This window comes from Vigna unguiculata, chromosome 9 (assembly GCF_037176805.1).
Source record: "Vigna unguiculata cultivar grain cowpea cultivar isolate G323 ecotype 2 chromosome 9, ASM3717680v1, whole genome shotgun sequence".
Lineage (NCBI taxonomy): Eukaryota > Viridiplantae > Streptophyta > Magnoliopsida > Fabales > Fabaceae > Vigna > Vigna unguiculata.
The window spans coordinates 31,511,348-31,529,789 of record NC_140800.1 but is presented as its reverse complement, the minus strand read 5'-3'; the positions used below and the strand labels follow the sequence as shown (position 1 = coordinate 31,529,789).

Sequence of the window (18,442 nt, the reverse complement as noted above, 5' to 3'; positions counted from 1 at the left end):
AACCCCATATGTGTCAATACATTATGATTGCCAATCAATAATAGCTATAGCTAAAAACAAGAACTACAATGGAAAGAATAGACATATACAATTGAGACATAATTTGGTAAAGTAGCTGCTAAAGAGTGGAACTATTTCCATTGACTATGTGAAGTCAGAACGGAATCTAGCAGATCCTTTGACTAAACCCTTGAGAAGAAACATAATTTTAGAAACATCAAGGAAAATGGGAGTTAAGCCACTTGCAAACAAACAAGTGATGGTAACCTAACTTTTGTGATTGGAAATCCCATGAATAAGGTTCATATGAGTAAAAACAAGTCACTTGTTAGTTCTGATTGCACTAAATTGATTTTAAATCAATTATATCCCTTCCTATGGGGTGTGTGTGTGAAAGTGCTAGAGATTGAATTATTGAAAGGTTAAAATTTGTAGTTAAAATTCTATGTAGTGTAAGGATTTTAGTTTAATGATTTTCATATCTCTTACGAGTGGTGTATGATTTGCAGCATACACTTGATGAAATCACCTATATGAGTGTCGAGTGGGGCCATTTGCATGAGATTTTAACATGATCTCTAGAGCACTCATGAACATCGGGCATACACATGACCTAGTAAGAACAACCCAATGATAGAAACAAAAATTATGGGGGTGTACTGTGATTAATAAATCGTTAACACGCATCAAGTATTTGGTTCGTATAACTTGCTATACCAATTACACTGTGTTAAGTTTCTCGATTTAGGATCGGTTCATATAGCTTGTTATACCAGCTCTGACATCTTATGTGAAACCAAAGATTTATCTTCTTTCTATATGTTATCATTTGCAATATGTGGGGGATTGTTATGATAATAAATATATTGCAAAGGAATATAGCTTATGTGGCTGAAAGAGAGTATAAAACAAACTCAAAAGTATTTCAACAGGTTCTTGAACATTGCAAAATAATCTTCTGCAAGCCACGTTGGGTTGTTAATGAAGTTTTCCTCCTCCGCAAGTTGTGGGATCTGTCGTAAGTCATCTTTTTATTTGTGATTTCATCAGTTTTTACAACACTAATATACTATAAACCCGTTTTACTTTTAGTAGTTAACGTAAGATCTCCAATAGAATAATTTGAAGAAATAATCGTTCTTCTAATAGATAGTAAATTTTGATCAAATTTGTCAAAAACCTCACAATATTTTATACTAAATTGAGTCTAATATAAAATTCTCGCATAGGATTTTCTTCATATTTATTTATATCATTATAATTAAACTAAAATTATGTTTTTAGCGATAGTAAAAAGTGTCAAATTCTATGAACTATAGTATATTACCTATTTATCGGAAATTTTGCGTCTCATATTTTACCTATAATGAAAATTTCGAAAGATACTTTCTAAGATCTCAAAAGCAAGTTTAAATATTTTTGGAAACATAATTTAACTCTTCTTAATTATTCATTATGTTTATTATGTTTTACACGCATTAAAAAAAAAAAAAACAGGTAGCAACCTATTTTAAGATAACATTATATCTAACACAATTTTATTTATTAAACTATTAAAAACTAAAGAAAGAAAAACTCGATAAATGAGACTTATTCAAATCTGAGATTCTAATAAATTTTAATCAATAGAAAATATGTCAAAAATTGTGTGATAAAGTGACTAGCATTTTTTTTTTTCTAGATAACGATTGGAAACAACAATGTAATATACATTTTCTGATAATTTCTGAAAGAGATTTCAAGAAAATATTAAATATCTCCATGTTTGTGTGATAGGAAATTGGTATGGGAAAGTGATAAGATAAAAATCTGTAGACCCAACCACATTTCATTTCATTCCTCTACTCTTCTGATATTGAATGAAAATTGAGACTTTGGATTTAGTTTCATTGTTTGTATTCCCATTATGCAGATAGTCATAAGTCTTTCTTTTGTAACGTGTCATTAATGCAAAAACATCTTTCGATCCCCTTATAGTACAAAAATATTGTGATTAAATTCAATTTAATGAAAATAAAATAGGATATATGTAAAAAAAATTATTTGAAATAATAATTTGGAGCATATTTAACCAAAGATGTTATTTAAGCATATGATAATTAGATTATAATAAGTTTATCATTTATATTTTATCAGATTATTCCCTGTCGACGCCAGATTTACGAAAGAAAATAAAAGTCGTGAGGAATCCGTCACAAAGTAATTCCGCACAGATAATAGAAAAATCTAGGAAACAAGAATGCATCCCTTCATTTTCAACACATTCAATTATATTGTGTATACATGACTAGTTAATCATGTTACTTAAATTTAAAAAAAAAAAACATAATTTTTTTATAACACCTATAAAGATTATAGTAATAATATTAGTATCGATGAATAATAATAATAATAATAATAATAATAATAATGTTCAATAAAAAAAATATTCTATTTTTTTCTTGTTTTATTTTCTCTTCCACTTTCTTTATATATTTCCATTATTCCAAACCAAACATTACTCCGATTGAATGCTCTCCAAACCAAAAAGTAAACCCTTTTTCCTCTCCTCATCACTTTTGCCTTTTCTCATTCGCGTTGGACAAAGTCATACCTCTTTGAATTCATGTTTTTTTTTTTTTGGTATATTTGTAACGTATCAAAAATGTGCTTTTATTGTACGTCATATGAAATGAAAGTTTATTATTATCTATTTTTTAATTTTTTATGATATAACTTGTAGGAAATTTTATGTTACGTCGGTACTTAGTTAGGACAATATTTAGGTTAAGATAATTTTTATATTACAACAAATAAGTAATTTAGAACAATATTTAGGTTGGGACAATTATTAGTTTGTGAAATGTTTAAGACAATATTTATGTAACAATTTATATTAGAACTACATTTATTTGAAGAAAAAAAAATCATTTAGAAGAATATGTACTTGGCAATAATATTTAGTTTAGGACAATATATTTAGTTTAAGACAATATTCGATTTAAAACATGTTTATTTTTTGGATAATAAGCCTTTGGGATATAAGATGCCCCAGATACGATAATTAGTGGTTTAAGAGTCTACTCTCCACTCCTAGAGTAATCAAAATAAAGGCAACAATGTTCGCTAATGTACTAGAGAAGCCAATAGTTACCCACTGCTACGTGATAACTTTTTGTAATAATTACTTTAAAAAACCATATTTAAAAGGATTTTCAATGAGTTAACACGATTTTTAATAATTAAAAATGTAAAATCTTTAATTAACTCTAATTTACTTTTGTTTAAAATTTAAAATTCCGTCAAAGTTTATCTTTAAAAGATATCTTAAATATTTAAAAATATATATATTTAAATTGCGCTTTGACTTGACCTCCTTAACATCACAGAGTATTGAGAATAGTTTATATCACTGACAGGGTAGAAGGCAAGCAATGTGATAATGATCTATTTAAGAATTGAGGGTATGTTTGTTTTTCTTCTAATAGTTTATAGCACGTTCAATCAAACTATTTATTTTTTTCGTTTCTGAAGACAAAAACGACGAAAGAAAGCATATAATTTAATTCTCAAATGGAAAAACCGTTAAAAGAAGATTTCTTTGAAATCTGTAACTGAGGTAAAACAAACACGAACTTGCATACAACTACAGTGATTGAGCTGAAGTGTGCGTGGTCCAAGTAGATAGACGTCGACGTCAAATAAACGAAACCAGCCATGAAAAATAACAGTAAACATAATTTATCCTTGTTTGAAAATGATTGCAGATTTTTCAGAATTCAAGTCCTGACTGAATAACGAACTAATTGAGCAATAAAAATTTCAAGGTCAACAACATTGCTATGCTGGACTAATTCATCATCATATTTTGGACCGGTGGTACAGGTTTAAAAGTAGTGAGAGCGTCATTTACATGCTTACTATCTTGAACTCTAATTGGATACACAAATTTCAAACTAAGATGCAAGTAATATATAGAATCGCCTACAGAAGATGAGGCTTAAAAAAGGTTGCTTTCCTAAATCAGAAGAAACAAGTGCGAGGTAATGATCACCAAGCGCAAAACCATACTTTTGTCCCTGTCCATGGCCTTAGGCAGACAAAAAAGCTTCTAGATTCCCAGCAGCATCAAGCTTTTACGCAACAGTTGAAGTAGCTCAGGAAGCTCCTCCTTGTCTGTCACGGAAAAAACCAAAGAAAGATGCAATATTTAGACACCACATATCTCCTAATCCAATATTTAGAGTATCTACGAAATGAATACGACCTCAAAGTTCAACTAGTTTTCTTTAGTCAATAGATAATCACCATAATTTATAGCCCTCTTACCAACGAAATGAATGCAACTGCCCCAGACATTCATCCCATGTGCAGCAACTAGAATTGCGTGTTGCCTTAGCAAATAGAATATATCTACACAGATATAAATATTAATGTTTACATCCTTTTCGACCTAACCACCGCCCACTCGAATTTGTGAAAAACATTAGTTTAAAAAGGAAGAAGATTATCTCGGGTATCAAAATATAATTCCGAGTAATATATATAATCTAATATATCCTGTTTTCCTTTGGATTGAAAAATATTAGTATATAAGCTTCTGGTACCCACTTTCGCTAAAGAAGCAGATGGATTACAACGCAAATTTGTCATTAACCAGGCGGCCTTAGTGAGCTTTGTTGTTTTCTTATGCTACTAGGAGCTTACTTGTCAAGAGGTGTCATGTCGTGTTGTATTTGTCTTTGTTTTCCACTTTTCTTTGATAAAAAGTTTCCGCTTATTATTCTTCTCCCTTTATCTCTATTCTCTTCAAATCAAGATCAATATTATACAAATATACTGTACGGTTGCTAGAAATGTTGAACCCTACAGATTTTTGTGATTTACTTGTCTAAAAAATCATTTAGTTAATTGAATTCTTTTGGTTTTCATCCTTTTTCCAAATATATTTTGGTATTAAAGGGGCAGACAGACGATTGAAATGTCAAGTTTAATTTATTCCTTATTTGTCTTTTAATCCAAACCAATGAAGATTTGAGGCTAGGTTTCTTTAACACTGATATTTCAAGAAGAAGAAAAATGAATTGACCGGAAGAGAGGTAAATGAAATAAAATAGATATTAGTGTAAATGATTTGTAAAGGAAAAGGAAAAATTTGATTAGGAGTTCTCAAAATATCAACTCATATGACAATAAAAAGTTATTTTAATTCAAAACTTGACTCGATGAATGCCTTGGTGGACAAATTAGTATGTTTAAAACTTTTCCTTATTTCAAATATTCTCGCTGCACCTATTAAGTAAAAGATGCATGAGGCAGTCATTCCTAAGCTGTCAATTATTGCAGGAATCAATGTGAATTATGTTCCCATAATAACTACCCACCAATCTTTCTGAAAAAAGAAAAGCTACAGGTACTCTAGTGGGTAGCAATGGTGACTACTTCACCAGGGTTGAATAAATTTTTAGGCAAATTTAAAAATTAGTACCTAAGACCGTAAAAAAGTTATAGCTAATAACATAATGAATGACAAAGCTCGGGAAGAGGAATCTTACAGTTGGAGAGCTGGTTTGGTGGTAGTGAGGGTGCTGGTGCTGGTGTTCATCACTGTGGACAGTGTTTGTATTGTTAGTGGTAGAAGAAGCCATCAGTTCCTCTTCATTACCAAGACTTGCCCTTGAAATATTTGTCTTGTTTTGCTTCCTCATTTCCCGAATTTTAGAGAAATCCAGAGAGTAGTCTGGCACTTGTCCCTTCTGATCCCAGTCCCCAAACTGTGGCACTGATAACCAGGGAGCATTTTTCTACAGTGAAAAGATCTATAGGTTAGATGGTTGATCACCATAATAAAACTATCTTTCATCGTAATAACAAAAACGATAACAGCCAAATAAATTATGACACAGTAAAACAGGTTCTACAAAACACCTGTTTTTACTCCGGTCCAAAAGAACCATTACAAGCATCTACTAATGCCAATGTAGAGGCAAAGTTTATTAACTACCACACATTTTAAGCAAAAAATAGCATTTAATAATTTCCTTTAAAATGACCCCTAAGTGCACGACTGTCAGCACTCAGCAGAAAGCTGTTTCTGACTGTGAACACAAGTCACACGCAGCAATCTCACAGTTGCACTAACATTAGAAAGATTTTTCAAGATAAAAACAGACTCACTATATTCATACAAGAGTCAAATAACGAGAAACAAAGATATGCAGTTTCACGGCTGCTGTATAAACTAAAAAAAACCCAAGTCCTCTTCCATCTCATGATCGACATGCTTCAGAAAGGGATTTACAATTGCTTGTGCTACTGCAACACTAATATCATCATATCAAACTTTAAACACAAAACAAATGGAAAAATTAAATAAAACAGAGTTTGAAGCGAAAGAATATCATCACTTATCATCATCATAGCCGCGTCTATTCACGAAGCGAAACAAAACATCCAATAGATAGCACAAGCAAGAAAAACGACAAACACAACTAAATCAAAATATGCACATGATTTTCAACGACCAGAACAAATAAAATATCGAACAAGATGAACTAGTTGCGCGTGGTACAAAGGTTATCAGGTAGAAGCTCGCAATTCTCACGAAGCGGAATCCAACGAAATAAAACACATAGAAACATCGATTTCGAGCAACCACGGGAATCGTTCATTCCATTCGATTATTCTGATTCTTCCTTGCGTTTCTTAGCCGTGAAACACAACATCGTCTGAGAGCAAAACGCACGCGTTTAGAGAGAAAACAGAACTTACCTCCTTACTTTGCTCCATCAGAGTGATTTCAGATCTCGAGTTAAGAGAGAGAAAGAGTTTGATAAATGTGGCACAGCCTTTTCTAGCCAAATGAAACGATAGATAAGCATAGCTGTTTCGGCATGTATGTCCTCTATTTATGCACGAGAAAGAAAATTCATATCCAGACTTTTCCTTAAGTTTATTATTATTTTCTAAACAAAAACATATGCTATCTTTCTTAGCGTTTACCAATTCTCATCAAATGAAATAGCATGTAATATAATAGTTTTATTATTTATTACCAACACGCTGGTAAACCAAAAAATTAGTTATAAAATATTTGCTTATCTTTTATATTTATTTAATTTACTTTATAACCAAAATTAAACATTTTTTTTATATCTAAGTCATGCTTAGTTACCTAGTTGAAAGTATATAACTAACTATGTACCAAATATTTGTATTTCATTTATTATTGTTTCAATTTAATGTACTTTCTTTCCGTGTTGAACCACCCGCCACTTGCTTTCGGTTTTCTAGCTGTCTTACCCTCAAAGTATTCTCTCCATTTGGAACCCACAAACTCACAACCACAATTATACTTTATCTTTGTGCAATTTTTATTTCTGGATATTTTCATTTCGTAATAACTCTGATTTTTATATTTCTTAAATAGAAAGTATTCAATGTTTTATATATGTTAGATTTATTGAATTAATTTAACTTAATGTTTTCTATAATCGGGGACCAGTAGATTTATTTTCTTCTGCTTCAAAATTAAATGAACAATAAAGTCGTGTCTCGACAATGACAGATAACAAAAGAGTTGCAATCCTTTTTCCCCGAAAAAAAAACTTAAAAAAGGAACAATCATTGCCCAAACAAAAGAACATTAATTATTACGATACATTTTTTCTTTCAACTTTTTTTATTTTCTATTATTTGGACTGTGAAGTCGTCAATTATTACACTCGTGATGAAAATAGTTAAACAATTTGGGTACGGTGGAGGGAAAACTATAGTATGAATATAGCAGTATTGCTTTTACTTTTTAAATGAAAAATAGATTTGTGAATATGTTGTTTAAAATTTAAGAAGAAATCGTTTTCAATAAGGAAAATATTAGTTTGTTAAATATGAAAAGAGTAAATAAGAAATTAAATACATACTAGAAAGTATTACGAATTAATAATATAAAGAGATTAATTTTTTTTATTAAATGTAACAACTTTAACAATAAATAAAAGCAATGGAAGAAAATGTTTCTTTTATTAATAATAATAGCTACTTCTACTCTATATTAATATTTATTTTATGTTTTTATCTACAATTATACAAAATTTATCTATTACTTCTGCGCTACAAAATCTGTTCACTTTATTCTTGCACAAGTACTTGTAGTTTCATTTTTGGATTTTTTCATTAAAAAAAAACTTGACATTTTGGTATAGTAAAATTAATAATTTTAGTTTCTATATAAGTAACTTTTTACGTTTTAATATCCATTAGTCTTTCTAATCATTAATCCTAGAAGAATGTTTAGTTAACGATCAATTTTAATGATTTAAAATAATTAACTACTATAATAATTAATTTAAATACTAAATTATAAAATAAAAATATATTGGTTTATAAAATAGTTACCATTATGAATACAAAAATATAATTGGTTTCTAAAATTTAGATACCAAAATTTTAGTTATCACAAGAAATTGATGACTAAACATTAGTTATTAGCTTTTACTTTTAAAGAAATTGATTTTTAAATTAGTTTCTAATTAATTGGTGAAAAATTTAGCAACCAAATATATTTTTTTATTCACAATAGTGATTATTAATAATCAATAATGTTTTTATTCTGTAAATTGGTATCTAAATCGGATACTATAGTGATTAATAACTTTTGGTCACTAAAATTAATTGTTAATGAGATTTTTTTACGGTAGAAGTTGACTAAAAAAAGGGAAAAAATAAGGAAAGAAAGAAGTTTAGATTTTATTTTATAAAGTAAATTCAAATTAAAAAGCTTAATTAAATCAATTAAATATATTAACAACTTACTCAAATTTGATTTACATATTTCTCCAATCAATATTATATGAATGGATTTTCCAAAATAAATTAAGCACAATAAGAAACATTTTGTTCAATATAATATGTTTTTGGGACCATGATTGTCAGGATTATGATCAACCTGTTGTAAAATCAATGTTTTGTTTATTATTGCAAACGTATGAAAGTTGCAAACAACAATTTTGATCTGGTCATTATTGTTGCAACAGTTTTGATTTGATAGTTACAACAATAATTTCACTGGTATTGTTATCTCAACTCCTCTCTACACCTTTAAATAGATGTCTTATCCTTCCTCCAAAGATATATATTCACACTCTTATTTTTTCTCCTTTCTTCTTTTGATTTCACTCTCTTTTATTATTTTATGAGTATATGTTCTCTTTATTTGAGATCCTGGGTTTATAGAGTTTATCTTGCTAGTTTCTGTTATCTTCAGGATATATCCGAGATGTTCCTGTTGTACCCTAGGGGGTTTGCGCATACAATGCGCATAAATCCTTAAGGGTAATGTTTCAACACGTCTCAAAAATTTAAGTGTTTGTGTTCTTATCATTTTTTTACTACAATCTTAAGGATTTATGTTTTCTTATAAGTGACAAGAGATAGCCTATGATGTTTGCAAAATTCTCATCACAAAATTTTATTCCATAAATTCCTAATTCGTGGGAATGTGTTATGGAACTTTCAGTTGGAATTGGTATGGAGTATAGTATTACTAATACTGTAGAATTCAAAATCCTAGATGCTATCTATTGAACACAATTTGATTTTGTTTGTTGTTATTTTTTCTACTTCCATTCTTGTTCCTTAAACTCTTCTTTTCTAAAGTTAATGAAAAGGGCTAAATAGGAAGAAATGGCGATTGTGTTTGCCAAGGAAAATGTCGTGCATGACAGGGAGAGCGAGACCAACTCGACCTTCAACCTAGATTGTACTGACTCGACCTACGGGTCGGGTCGGGCTGACTAGACCTTCAACTCGGGCAGGTCTTGCTCAACCTTCGGCCCAAGTAAGCCTGACTCGACCTTTAGTCCGATTTGGGTCGGTTCAAACTTAAACTCGACCCAATTTGTCCTTCAGTCCGATATGGGCCGGTTCGAACTTCAACCCGGCCCAATTCAACCATCAGCCCGACTCGAGCTGATTTGAACTTCGATCCCGTTTGATTCTACCTTCAACCTTGTTGAAAGGGGGAGCCTGCTCAATCCAACAAAGATGATTTTGATGATGTTCAAAGTCATACAAACACCTTGTATCATTGTTTTAGGCTTAGTCTTGAACTTATCATTTGTATAACTGATGTATATCTAGGATTACATGTAAGCCAAGCTTGAACTGTATAGATTAGCTGTCAAACTTTTGAATATGTCAATTGAAAAACTTGTTAATGAATTGGATATTTAACTAATGGATTATCAGAAGGCACTACACTAATGCGTTGAGGGTTAATACTCATTGCTAGCCTTATAAATACTTCCTTGTATCGTCCGGTCAGCTGTCTTTGTTGTTTGGGCCATCTCATTTGATCTTTGCTGAATGGTTTTAGGTACCAACTAATTAAGGGTGTCTATTTTGTTTTTCATGCACATGTTTTCGGCCTAAAAGGAGTTTAATTATTTCTTGATTTTTTTCTTTAAGGTCTCCAACTCCTTCCTGAGTTCTCTTATCATCATTATTTGGTCTAGCTCTTCCTTAATCTCTTATACTTTTATTTTGTTGCTCGTCATGTTTCTTGTGGTTACCATTGGAATTAAAGTGTCCTCTCAGTCCCATGGTGGGAATCAAATTGTTAGTTCATGGATGAGATTATCCTTAAACTTCACCACTTATCTACAATGCTCTAATTATTTTACTTCAGAGCTACTCGTTGTCCTTCTAGGATCCGTTTGGTTCATTACTTGCAAAAGGTACTCCGACGCTCAAGTGAGTGTTCAATTAAGGCATGTTACAATAAACGTAGCAAAAGTATTAAATATTTCACCTATATGCTATATTTATAAGGTTCTATTTTACCTTAATGGAGGCCTAATAATACCCTAATAACCTTATAACCTTGTTTAGCATGAAAATCATCGAATTATCTTTTAATGTTGTTTCGGCCATACCCGACCGATTGGTCAAGTAAGTCGATACCGATGACAACATCACGTATATATCCATCGGTAAGAATTTTGTACGCAATATGTACATTTTCATTTTAAGTTTTAAAATATAAGATTTGTATTTTGAATTGTAAATTAAAAAGTATATCTCAAAATATACTATTTGAAATATAAATTTTATATTTTGATTTGTACAATTTATATAAGAAAATCATTTTAAATTATACAATTTAAAATGTAAAAATTAAAAAGATGCAATACAGATAGAAATAAAAAGAGTGAAAAGGAAATAAAACAACGCGTCTCGGAGAGGCTACATTAGCTGAAATACCCTTTATCGTCTCACTGCTGCTTGGTCAATGGCTTTGATCCTCATTGTTTCACCCCGTGTTTGGTGCAACTTGATTTTTCCTGTCATGACTTTTCTTGTTACTTTAAGATGTCCCAAAATCCTATCTTTCAAACACTTGAAAGTCTTGACATGGCTTTCAGTGCTAATGCCAAGTACATCGTGGCAACACCATTCCTCACCACAAGGTCGATATCGGTGGTGCAGCAGTAGAGAAAGAAGAAAGGGGAGAATGAAGAAAATTAGAGCAAGGAGAAGGAAGAGATGAGAGAAGAAGACAAGAATAAAATGATTTTTTCGTTTGATCTATAGAAGTGCAGAAAAAAAGTATGGAGGTGCAGAAAGAAGCAACCAACAAAGCCCATACAAGGCTTAACCAAGGTTTCTTATGGGCTAAGACAAAAAGTAAGCAAAATGCCGACCGTGATATAGATCCCCAATGATGAAAACAAAAAAAAGGGGTCAGAATTTTGGTTGTTTACGGTGGTGGACGTGGACTGAAGAGAAAGATGCGAGCCACACAATGGGACACGCGTCACAAAAAGAGAGGGCCGTTTTGAGCTACTCTTCACCACATATAATCCGTATTCTCTCAGGATCCTTATCTATCTGAAATCTCTTGTCCGATTTTTCTATCTCCCTTGTTAGTTCTGGCCACAATAAATTCGTAATCCAAACGTACCAATTTGTTAATTTTTCTTATTCTTATTCTTCCTTTTTAAAAAATAAAATTGAAAAAATATATAATAAGAGATTTTTCTCACCCAAAAAAGTACAAAACAAAACTCAGTGAGCGCAAACGTTTCCAACAGCGCGCAAAACCGGTTTATGGGTTGAAATCTGGTTCAGCATTTGTGGGGGAGAGAACTCACACCATATCTGTTCTCACTCCTCGATTCTGATTCTCTGAATTTTCATATCTTCCAAAATGGACTTGGCCGCGAAGCTTCATCACTTAGACCTCACCGGCGCGGTCATTTTGGATGCACGAAAGCCCTCCGTGCTACGCCACCTTCCGCCACGCGTCACCACCAGAGCGAACACCAACAACACTAACATCAGCACCAATCTAATTTGCACCAACCGCTTCTCGGGCCCATTGCGGCCCAATTCCGCTTCCTCTTCGGGCGTGACAACTGTAACAGTTGACGACGACATCGAGTCTCTCTTCTCCGAAACCGCCTCGGAGGAGCCGCGGCGCAGGGGGAAGCAGCAGAGTAGCGGCGCGTCGGGCGTGTCGTCGGGGGTGAAGCTGGAAAACGTAGGGAAGGCGTACAAGGGCGTGACAGTGTTGAAGGATGTGAGTTGGGAGGTGAAGAAGGGGGAGAAGGTGGGTTTGGTTGGCGTGAACGGCGCGGGGAAGACGACGCAGATGAGGATTATCGCGGGATTGGAGGAGCCGGATTACGGGAATGTCATAAAGGCGAAGCCGAACATGAAAATCGCGTTTCTGAACCAGGAGTTCGAGGTGTCGCTGAGCAGGACAGTGAGGGAGGAGTTCATGAGCGCGTTCAAGGAGGAAATGGAGGTGGCGGGGAAGTTGGAGAGGGTGCAGAAGGCGCTCGAGGGTGCTGTCAACGATTTGGAGTTTATGGGAAGGCTTTTGGATGAGTTTGATTTGCTTCAGCGGAGGGCTCAGTCTGTGGACCTCGATGAGGTTGATGCGAAAATAAATAAGTTGGTGCCTGAACTTGGCTTTTCTCCTGAGGATTCTGATAGGTTGGTTGCGTCTTTCAGTGGAGGCTGGCAAATGAGAATGTGTCTTGGAAAGATTCTACTTCAGGTACGGTTGAGTTCACGTTGGATTCTTCAGAATCGCTTTGCTATGTTGGTGTAGATTTGTGTAAAAATTTTGGTTTTAGGAAGTAACTCTGGTCCTTAATTGATTTTATTGAAGCAACTCTAACTAGTGTTATAGTCGGATAAAAAAGTTTGTTGTAAATTTTTTTGGTAACTTATTTTTAGAATGAAAACGTTCAAATAAAAATCACATCACTTCATCATCAAATATAAACAAAATGAATTGTGCCAGGGGTTGGATATCGCAAAACATTGGATCCATGTTAAGCAGAAAGCAGCTATTTGTATGTTTAAGAGTGAAAACATCCAAACATAAATCACATTATTTCAAAATCAATTTTGCAAAGGTTTACTGAGCTGTCCAATTAGTTAAAGTGTATGATTGGTTTGATGTCTCATAACATTCCATTCATGGTAAGCCGAAAGCTACTATTTGTCGCTTTTGCGGTTTATTTTGGTTTGAGCTGAAAAATTTAGGATATATAATTGATAATGATAAAATAGCTGATCCTAAATACTTGATATTTCACAACATCCTGCTGTTTTTGTCTAGGGTATGTGTATATTTGCACCTTGACACGCGCTTCATTGTCTAGAAAGGAATAATTTAATTACCTAGGTGATAAAATCTCTCAATGGCTACACTACTTTGTTGTGTAGATGATATGGGTGAGTGTTACAAGTGTTGTTGGTAACAATGGGAATCTGTGTTTGGTTGCAGGAGCCTGATTTGTTGCTGTTAGATGAGCCCACAAATCACCTTGATCTTGACACCATTGAGTGGCTTGAGGAGTATCTTAACCAGCAGGATGTGCCAATGGTTATCATTTCCCATGACCGAGCTTTCCTTGACCAACTGTGTACAAAAATTGTGGAAACTGACATGGGTGTTTCCAGGACGTTTGAGGGAAATTATTCGCAGTATGTAATTTCAAAAGCAGCATGGATTGAAGCACAGTATGCTGCTTGGGAGAAGCAGCAGAAAGAAATTGAGCAGACAAAAGACTTGATCGGTAGATTAAGTGCTGGAGCAAATTCTGGCCGTGCCTCATCTGCTGGGAAGGTATACGACAAGAATCTACTTTCCCAGTAGCTTTAAAGGTTGTTCATTGATGGTTTTATATTTAACATGTCCTTCATGCCAGAGTTCTCTAGGCTTGAAGTGGACAAGGTATGGTGGACTTGTAGGCTTCATAATACCTTGGGAGAGTTCATAATATATGTCAAGAATCAACTCTCCCAAAAGCTTAAGCTAATGACTGAGAGTTCATAAATGGTTTTATTCTAACAAACTATAAGGCAACATTATGTGATAGGCAATTGAGATGACATAAACACAATACTTGTGTTAGCTGCTTAGATTAGTTGCATTGCATCCTTCTGCTTCGAATATTTTAATCATGTTGTTTTCTTATTTGCTTAAAAGAATTTTCTTTCTCTTTGCATGGCAACAGAAGCTGGAGAGACTCCAGGAAGAGGAGCTGGTGGAGAAGCCATTTGAACGCAAACAGATGAAAATCAAGTTCCCTGAGCGTGGAAAGAGTGGAAGATCTGTTGTAACAATTAAGAACTTGGAATTTGGCTTTGAGGATAAGGTTAGATATCAAGATCTCATTATTGAAAACCTTAGCATTGAAATGTGGACTATCTTTATGTTATAGTTATATGATGTCAACTGATGATGCTTTTCTGTGCCAGCCACTTTTCAAAAAGGCAAATCTTACAATTGAAAGGGGAGAAAAAATTGCTATTATTGGTCCAAATGGATGTGGCAAGAGTTCTTTACTGAAATTGATTATGGGTTTGGAAAAGCCAACTGGGGGTGAAGTTTTGCTTGGGGAGCATAATGTGTTACCTAACTATTTTGAGCAGAATCAGGTGTGCCACTTTAATCAGTGAAATGCTAATTGTAATTAAACCGATGAATCTGCTATCAGTGCCAGATGTCAAAATTTGCATGGTTAAAATTTTTTTAATGCTGACTTCATTTGTTTAACAGGCTGAGGCGCTTGATCTAGACAAGACAGTGCTTGAGACAGTAGAGGAAGCAGCAGAGGACTGGAGGATTGACGATATTAAAGGACTTCTTGGGCGTTGTAATTTTAAATCTGATATGCTTGACCGAAAAGTTTCATTATTGAGTGGTGGTGAGAAGGTAAATTCAAGATTTGTGTCATTCTTTTCGGTTGACATGTATTTAACAGTTTTGAGCCTTTAGATGTTTGAGCTGTTATAGCTTGAGTAAAAGCTTTGAGATGATAGTATTTGAAAAAAAATATAAGAATCAAGAAAAATTGAATTTGCCAAATGATATTAACCTCATCATTACGGCATTTACGGGGGTGATTACCGATCCCAGTAAATGTTTGCAGTAATCTCAGGTGTCATGGACTGTTGTAGCATCAAGAATAGTATATGGACGAATTATTCTAATTTTCGTTGGTCGTGACTTACTCATGTCATATATATAATTTTTAATTTGCTAGTGGCATTGCAATGTTCCGCTCTTTCACACTCTTTGCGTTTGGTGATGCAAAATTATTTGGATTTATCTTGTCTCATGTTTTACTAGGCACGGTTGGCTTTTTGCAAATTCATGGTAAAACCATCAACTCTGCTTGTGTTGGATGAACCCACCAATCACTTGGATATACCTTCTAAAGAAATGCTTGAGGTATGTCTCACTTTGTCGTCTGCTTTTTCCTTATAAAAAAAATCTTATTGTCGCTTATCGGCCTAATAATGTTTAATTCTTCTCACAGGAGGCAATAAGTGAATACGAGGGCACTGTTATTACAGTATCTCATGACAGATACTTCATAAAGCAAATAGTTAACAGGGTCATAGAAATTAAAGATGGCACTATACAGGATTATGCAGGTGATTACAATGTAAGTTAATTGATCCCTTGATCCCTTCTCTACCCCTCCCCGTCTTATTGAGTGTGATGGTAAACAATTTATTTTTGTTTTATATTTTAATATCGGAGTTGGTTAAAAGGGGTTAGCTTTATTCACGATACAGTTGGTTCTAGGAACTCAATGATCATCAGTACGATAGGAACTTTAGTCGTATTAATCTTCTAAAAACTTTTGGATGTTTGAATCATTGACAGTGTTTTGGAGTTTAATATTATCTAAGATGCTTAGGATGATCTGAATTCTATCATAGTATCCCTTGCTTGGTCCTCACTTCTCTACTATGTTATCCCTGTTCCCATTTCGATTATCTTGTTCATATATATTCTCATGTGTATATACTCATCATATCATATCTTAAAATTAGGGTAAAATTGTAAAATACTTTTTCCTCAGATTTTTTTCATCTCCTTTTGGACCCTCAAATTATTTTCTAATTTAGCCATTTTAGTCCTTTCTGCATGTATTCTATTTCAATTTCATTTCTCAGCAAGGGACTTGACATTTTCACTAACTTATTAGGATTTTCAAATTGATAAATTTTGACAAAGTAAAATAATATAATAAAGAAAACAGCCTTCTGGATCCTTTTCTCGTTTTGTTGCAGTCCTTCTCCCTTTAAGTGGAATGATGTCGGAACCAAAATGAAAGCAAGATATATGTAATGGACCAAAATGATACTGGGTATACAAGATTGGGAATACTTCTAATGCGGGATCATGAAAATAATAACTATGACGTTGGATTTGAGAGGGTCCAAAATAGTGTTTTATACTTTAAATCTGTGTTTATCTGATATTACTATATGGTAACTTCGTGATCATTGAATTGTAATATGTTTGCTTCAGGTACAGCTCGTTTAAATCTTATATCGCATGTCTCTTTATTGGTTTTAACATGTTTGAATCTCAAAAAATTGCAGTATTATTTAGAGAAGAATCTTGATGCTAGGGATAGAGAACTTGAACGCGAGGCAGAGCTTGATAGCAAAGCTCCTAAAGTGAAAGCCAAATCCAAGATGTCGAAGGTGAACTTTTGTTAGTTGTAAACACTTGAATCCATGAGATCGGGCTATTTTACTACCAGTAGTTATAAATTCATTTTTTTTTTTGCAATAACAGGCTGAGAAAGAAGCACGGAAGAAGCAAAAGATGCAGGCCTTTCAGGCCGCAAAACAGAAGTCTAAAGGTGTGAAAAATTCAAAGAGATGGAATTGAATGAAGCATTGGAATGTTAAGAGTAATTTAGCAGAAGGTGATGTAGCATATTTGGGTTAGCTACACAGCCTTTGTATATTCATGTATCAATTGATAACTCATTTACGGGAAATATAGAAGGTTGTTACCTCATTCATCCCATGTTGGGTTCTCCACTGCAATACCACCATACAAATTTCTTTTTGGGTCTTTTCATTTGGAAAAACATTTTTAGAGCAAATGCGTCCTGCACCCTAATAAATTATTTCTACATTAATCCGGAATGTGTTTCTTTTTTTTTTTCTTAATCTTTCGGATTAAGTAGAGGGAGAAATACTTCTTGTTCTCTTAGAATTACATATTTTTTTTTAAGATCAGTTCATCCTTCATAATTAAGTTTTATTTAAAATAATTTAATATGCAAACAAAGCAAAAATACGGTCTTACTGTTAAGATTAGTTTTTTTTTTTAGATTGAATATAATAAAAATAATTTTATATATAAATTTAAGGGACATAAAAATTGACAAATTATGGAGTAATTGAAAACTGACAACTTTAATATAAGATTATTTTATTTTTGTTCATGTGTAATTCTCAAGGTCATTTTAATTTCAAAACATTTAAGTTTTAGCACAACTAAGATAATTCGCAAACAACACAACATGTAGAAAACAATTAACAAATTTAAAGAAGTTTGTACTAGTAAAATTAATTAATTTAATGAAATAAATGTTATTATATATATATATATGAATTAAATCAAAATTTATAATTTATATTTAATAGTTAAATTAATATTCAATTGATTCCTCTTCTAATAAATGAAGAATAACAAACACAAAAGAAAAAAAAAAGAGAGACAATTTTGTGAACTTGAAAAAATAGATGATGAAAGTAAGAGACAATTTTAAAAAATAAAAAACTAAATAAATGAATTCATTACATATAATTAAAGTTCATATGGTCTATAATATGACCTGTATACATGTAGGTGTAAGCGTGTCTGAAAGTGTAGATTGTAATTAAATCTACATAAAATTCTACACCAAAATAGTAGAACATAATATGAGATTTCAAATTTAACAAATCATAAAACAATTATGTATATTTAGCCTAACTTATTATAATTAAAAATATTTAAAAATTGAGAATAAAATATATTAAAAATGTTTAAATGTATGAAAAACTGAAGTGTTAATTGTTTGTAAAGAATATATGTTATCGGTCTTTAACATTTTTCACATATCTTTTATAATTTTTATGTTAG

At 32.6% G+C, this 18,442-nt stretch overlaps 2 protein-coding genes across 2 annotated transcripts; one reads left to right on the top strand and one right to left on the bottom strand.

Annotated features, from left to right (window-relative positions):
• Nucleotides 1-3,799: 3,799 nt before the first annotated feature.
• LOC114163320 (sorbin/SH3 domain protein) lies at nucleotides 3,800-6,964 on the bottom strand. Its single transcript, XM_028047563.2, has 3 exons — nucleotides 6,751-6,964; nucleotides 5,535-5,783; nucleotides 3,800-4,155 (listed from the first exon to the last, which is right to left on the bottom strand). The coding sequence occupies exons 1-3, from the start codon at nucleotides 6,766-6,768 to the stop codon at nucleotides 4,108-4,110; spliced, it is 315 nt and encodes a 104-aa protein (XP_027903364.1). The 5' UTR covers nucleotides 6,769-6,964; the 3' UTR covers nucleotides 3,800-4,107.
• Nucleotides 6,965-12,041: 5,077 nt separating this feature from the next.
• Nucleotides 12,042-17,326, top strand: ABCF5 (general control non-repressible 5). Its single transcript, XM_028048342.2, has 9 exons — nucleotides 12,042-13,042; nucleotides 13,781-14,122; nucleotides 14,514-14,654; nucleotides 14,758-14,937; nucleotides 15,059-15,214; nucleotides 15,632-15,733; nucleotides 15,822-15,950; nucleotides 16,900-17,004; nucleotides 17,099-17,326. Exons 1-9 carry the CDS (start codon nucleotides 12,188-12,190, stop codon nucleotides 17,192-17,194), a joined length of 2,106 nt encoding a protein of 701 aa, XP_027904143.1. The 5' UTR covers nucleotides 12,042-12,187; the 3' UTR covers nucleotides 17,195-17,326.
• Nucleotides 17,327-18,442: the final 1,116 nt, after the last annotated feature.